Here is a 3,029-nt window from a genome sequence, read left to right on the forward strand (position 1 = left end):
AAACGTCTTTGTTCAACCCGTCCTATTTTTCCATGCACCCTTTACCTTATGCGCACATGCCTTTATAACTTTTCCGACTCATAAATTTTCCCGACGAATTGAATCCGAATTTTGTGATATGTGCAAAAATAAATAAATAAATCAATGGGGTAATAAAAAAAAAAAATGATGGACGGATAGTAAATAACCGCCATAGAAAAGGCCTCAATCTGATTGGGCCTGTTCCGTTGATCCAGATAACTGTGGCCGAAGCCCATAGATTTTGATCTAATTTGGCCCATTCAGTTTGGGCTCCAACCTCAGCCCATCCGTTTGGCCAGTAAAACAAGTGGAGCCCGTCCTCCATCGCCTTGTTATTTCGCTCTCTCTGGAACGACAGACGAACACCCAAGGGACGACGCCCAAGACCAAGAAACCCGCCGTCGGCTGGTCGGTCACCGGCGTTCGCCGACGACCGCCTTCCACCATTCGTACACATCCGTCAAAGAAGCGAGAGCCGAAAGAATCTTCTGGATTCCATCTTTGAGATTTTTCTCCGTTGTTTCTGAAGGGTGTCCGCGGCATCATCGATCACCGCCCGTCTTCAAGTTTCTAAAGGCGCAGCGGTTGCAGTGCTCTGCAGCGTCGACCCACCGGCGACGAATTTCTTTGGAATTCCGGTTCCCAGTTCGATCGGGGGGTGCTCCTGGTCATGGCATCTACCAGGTACGAGAGTAGATTCTCAATTTTAATATGGGTAATCGAGTCTGAGAAATGTGGTCGAGGCCCATGTGAAATTCGTCTCTGGTTAAAGCTTCATCAGTGTTTCGAATGTGCATTGAGCCTGTGGTGATGATCTGATAGTGATTCTTGGCCTTTTACGTGAGCGGAAGTTCATTACTCGAAGTGCATGCCACTTATTCAATGAAATGTCTGATCGAAAGCAGAATGCATGTTCTCTGAAGGCATGTGTTAATGTGATTTGGTTGAGGCTCATGTGAAATTCGTCTCCGTTAAAATCTTTATCAATGTCTCGAATGTGCATTGAAACTGTAGTCATGACCTGATAGTGATTCTTGGCCTTATATGTGAGCGGAAGTTCATTGCTCAAAGTGCATGCCACTTATTTGATGAAATGTCTGAGTGAAGTCAGAATGCATCTTCTCTGAAAGAAACAAGTTCAAGAAGGCGTGTGTTGATGGGATTTGTGTGAGATAAGCGGATTCTTTAAATATTAAACCTGATTTGGATGCGCAATGAGGTACCTGATAGTCTTCCTGATCTTTCTCCATCCTGATTTTCTATCTCCCTTGTCGGGATTCTGCTTTGAATTTAGTATGGGGAGAAACTGGGCAGAGCTCCCACCAGAGTTGTTACAACTATGCTCCCAGCGCCTTTGTCCGAAGAATTTATCAGCGTTCCGAGCAGTGTGCCGCTCATGGCAATCCGCTGCTGTCAAAGAGTGGAGCGATGTCCCATGGTTGATGCTCACAGACGAAAATGGGATGCCACAGCGTGAGTTTTTCTGCCTCTCATGTCAGCAGGTTCACAAAAAGCTGTTGCCAGAAGTGATGGCGAATGGATATTTCTCTTCGCGAGGTTGGGTGTTGACGACCAGCAGAGATGGGGAATTCCACATGCTAAAGAATCCCATGTCGCGTTACAGTCATATTATTAAGCTTCCCAATTGGAATAAGTTCCCCAACATCGAAGATTTGCCTTTCTTTGATGTTGACTTCATCCGTAAGTTCGTCCTATCTGATAGCCCTACTACATCTCCAGAATACAAGGTCATGGTCATCTATGACAACAGACAGTTAGGGCTTTGGAAACCCGGCGAAGAGGAGTGGACGGCAGTGGACTCCCCCACAGATGAAAGAATTTACGATGTCATATATTATAAGGGGTCCTTTGTTGCTGTCGATTTTGAGAATAGGATATTGAGGTGCGATGTTGATGGACCAACTCCATTTGAGGCTCGAGTAGTTTTCCAGATGCCGCAAAGACTCCCAGAATTCAAGCATGAGTATCCCCCAGGATCCCTTTGGTATGTGAATCAAGTGTGTCTAGTGCAATCAACAACGGGATCTCTGTTGTTTGTGTCACTAGAGGAACATGTAGCATCTACCATAACCTTTCGATTCCTTGTTCTTGAGATTGACCTGGATACTCAAATGTGCACAGCAGTTGAGAACTTGGAGAACACGTCCCTCTTCTTGGGCCACAATTCTTCCTTCTCTTTGGAAGTCGATGAAGATCATCTCATCAAGCCGAATTGCATTTATTTTACTTACGTTCGTCTCTCATCGTCCCAGTTTTTTGAAGATGGAGGAGACACAGGCATGGGAATATACCACCTCGAAGATGGTACGGTCGAGCTGCATGTTGAGGGGAAATCTTCTCCTTTGCTTTGGATCGAACCATGCTTTTAAGCCATAGCTAAAAAGTTTGGCTTGTTAACACTGATGAAGTGAGCAGATTAGTGAAATGACAAGATAGATACACGGTTGGTACAGAAAGTTAGCAATTCCTTTGATGAACATGAAATTGTTAGGGCATTGGAAGTAAAATTGTACTGAAATCTGAATTTGTGCTTTCGATCCTTCGAATTTTACATCTAGTGATGACGTCTGGGTGTTTTCTTTCTATCGTTTTATCTCTTCTGCTGCCTTGCATGATATATCGTGTTGGTTCTACACAAAAAACAAAATCGAGTGAAGGCAAAACATAGGGTTTGGACTTTGAACAGGGAAAAACAATGGAGGGTCGAAAATATGTTGACTCATTAAGTGTGGTTAACTATTTTTCTTCTCTTTTATACATTAGGGCCTTATATTTTCGAGTGAACTATAAAAGAATTCTACAAGAACCTTGGTCGCATGAAAGAGGGGAATAATTTAACTGTATTTTCTGAATTTCTACACTACACATTTCAAGTGACATACATTTTCGGAAAGCAAATCATTATGGACAGTGAAATTAGTAAATATCGATGTTGTCAATAAGCATCTCGCCAATCTCGAATGATTAATTGCAATATTTATAATTTG

The 3,029-nt window shown here is 43.2% G+C and overlaps 1 protein-coding gene across 1 annotated transcript; it reads left to right on the forward strand.

Moving 5' to 3' along the window:
* The first annotated feature begins 379 nt into the window (after positions 1–379).
* Positions 380–2,627, forward strand: LOC104414493 (F-box/kelch-repeat protein At1g57790). Its single transcript, XM_010025634.3, has 2 exons — positions 380–705; positions 1,316–2,627. Exons 1-2 carry the CDS (start codon positions 692–694, stop codon positions 2,409–2,411), a joined length of 1,110 nt encoding a protein of 369 aa, XP_010023936.1. The 5' UTR covers positions 380–691; the 3' UTR covers positions 2,412–2,627.
* Positions 2,628–3,029: the final 402 nt, after the last annotated feature.

Source organism: Eucalyptus grandis, chromosome 8 (genome assembly GCF_016545825.1).
Source record: "Eucalyptus grandis isolate ANBG69807.140 chromosome 8, ASM1654582v1, whole genome shotgun sequence".
Lineage (NCBI taxonomy): Eukaryota > Viridiplantae > Streptophyta > Magnoliopsida > Myrtales > Myrtaceae > Eucalyptus > Eucalyptus grandis.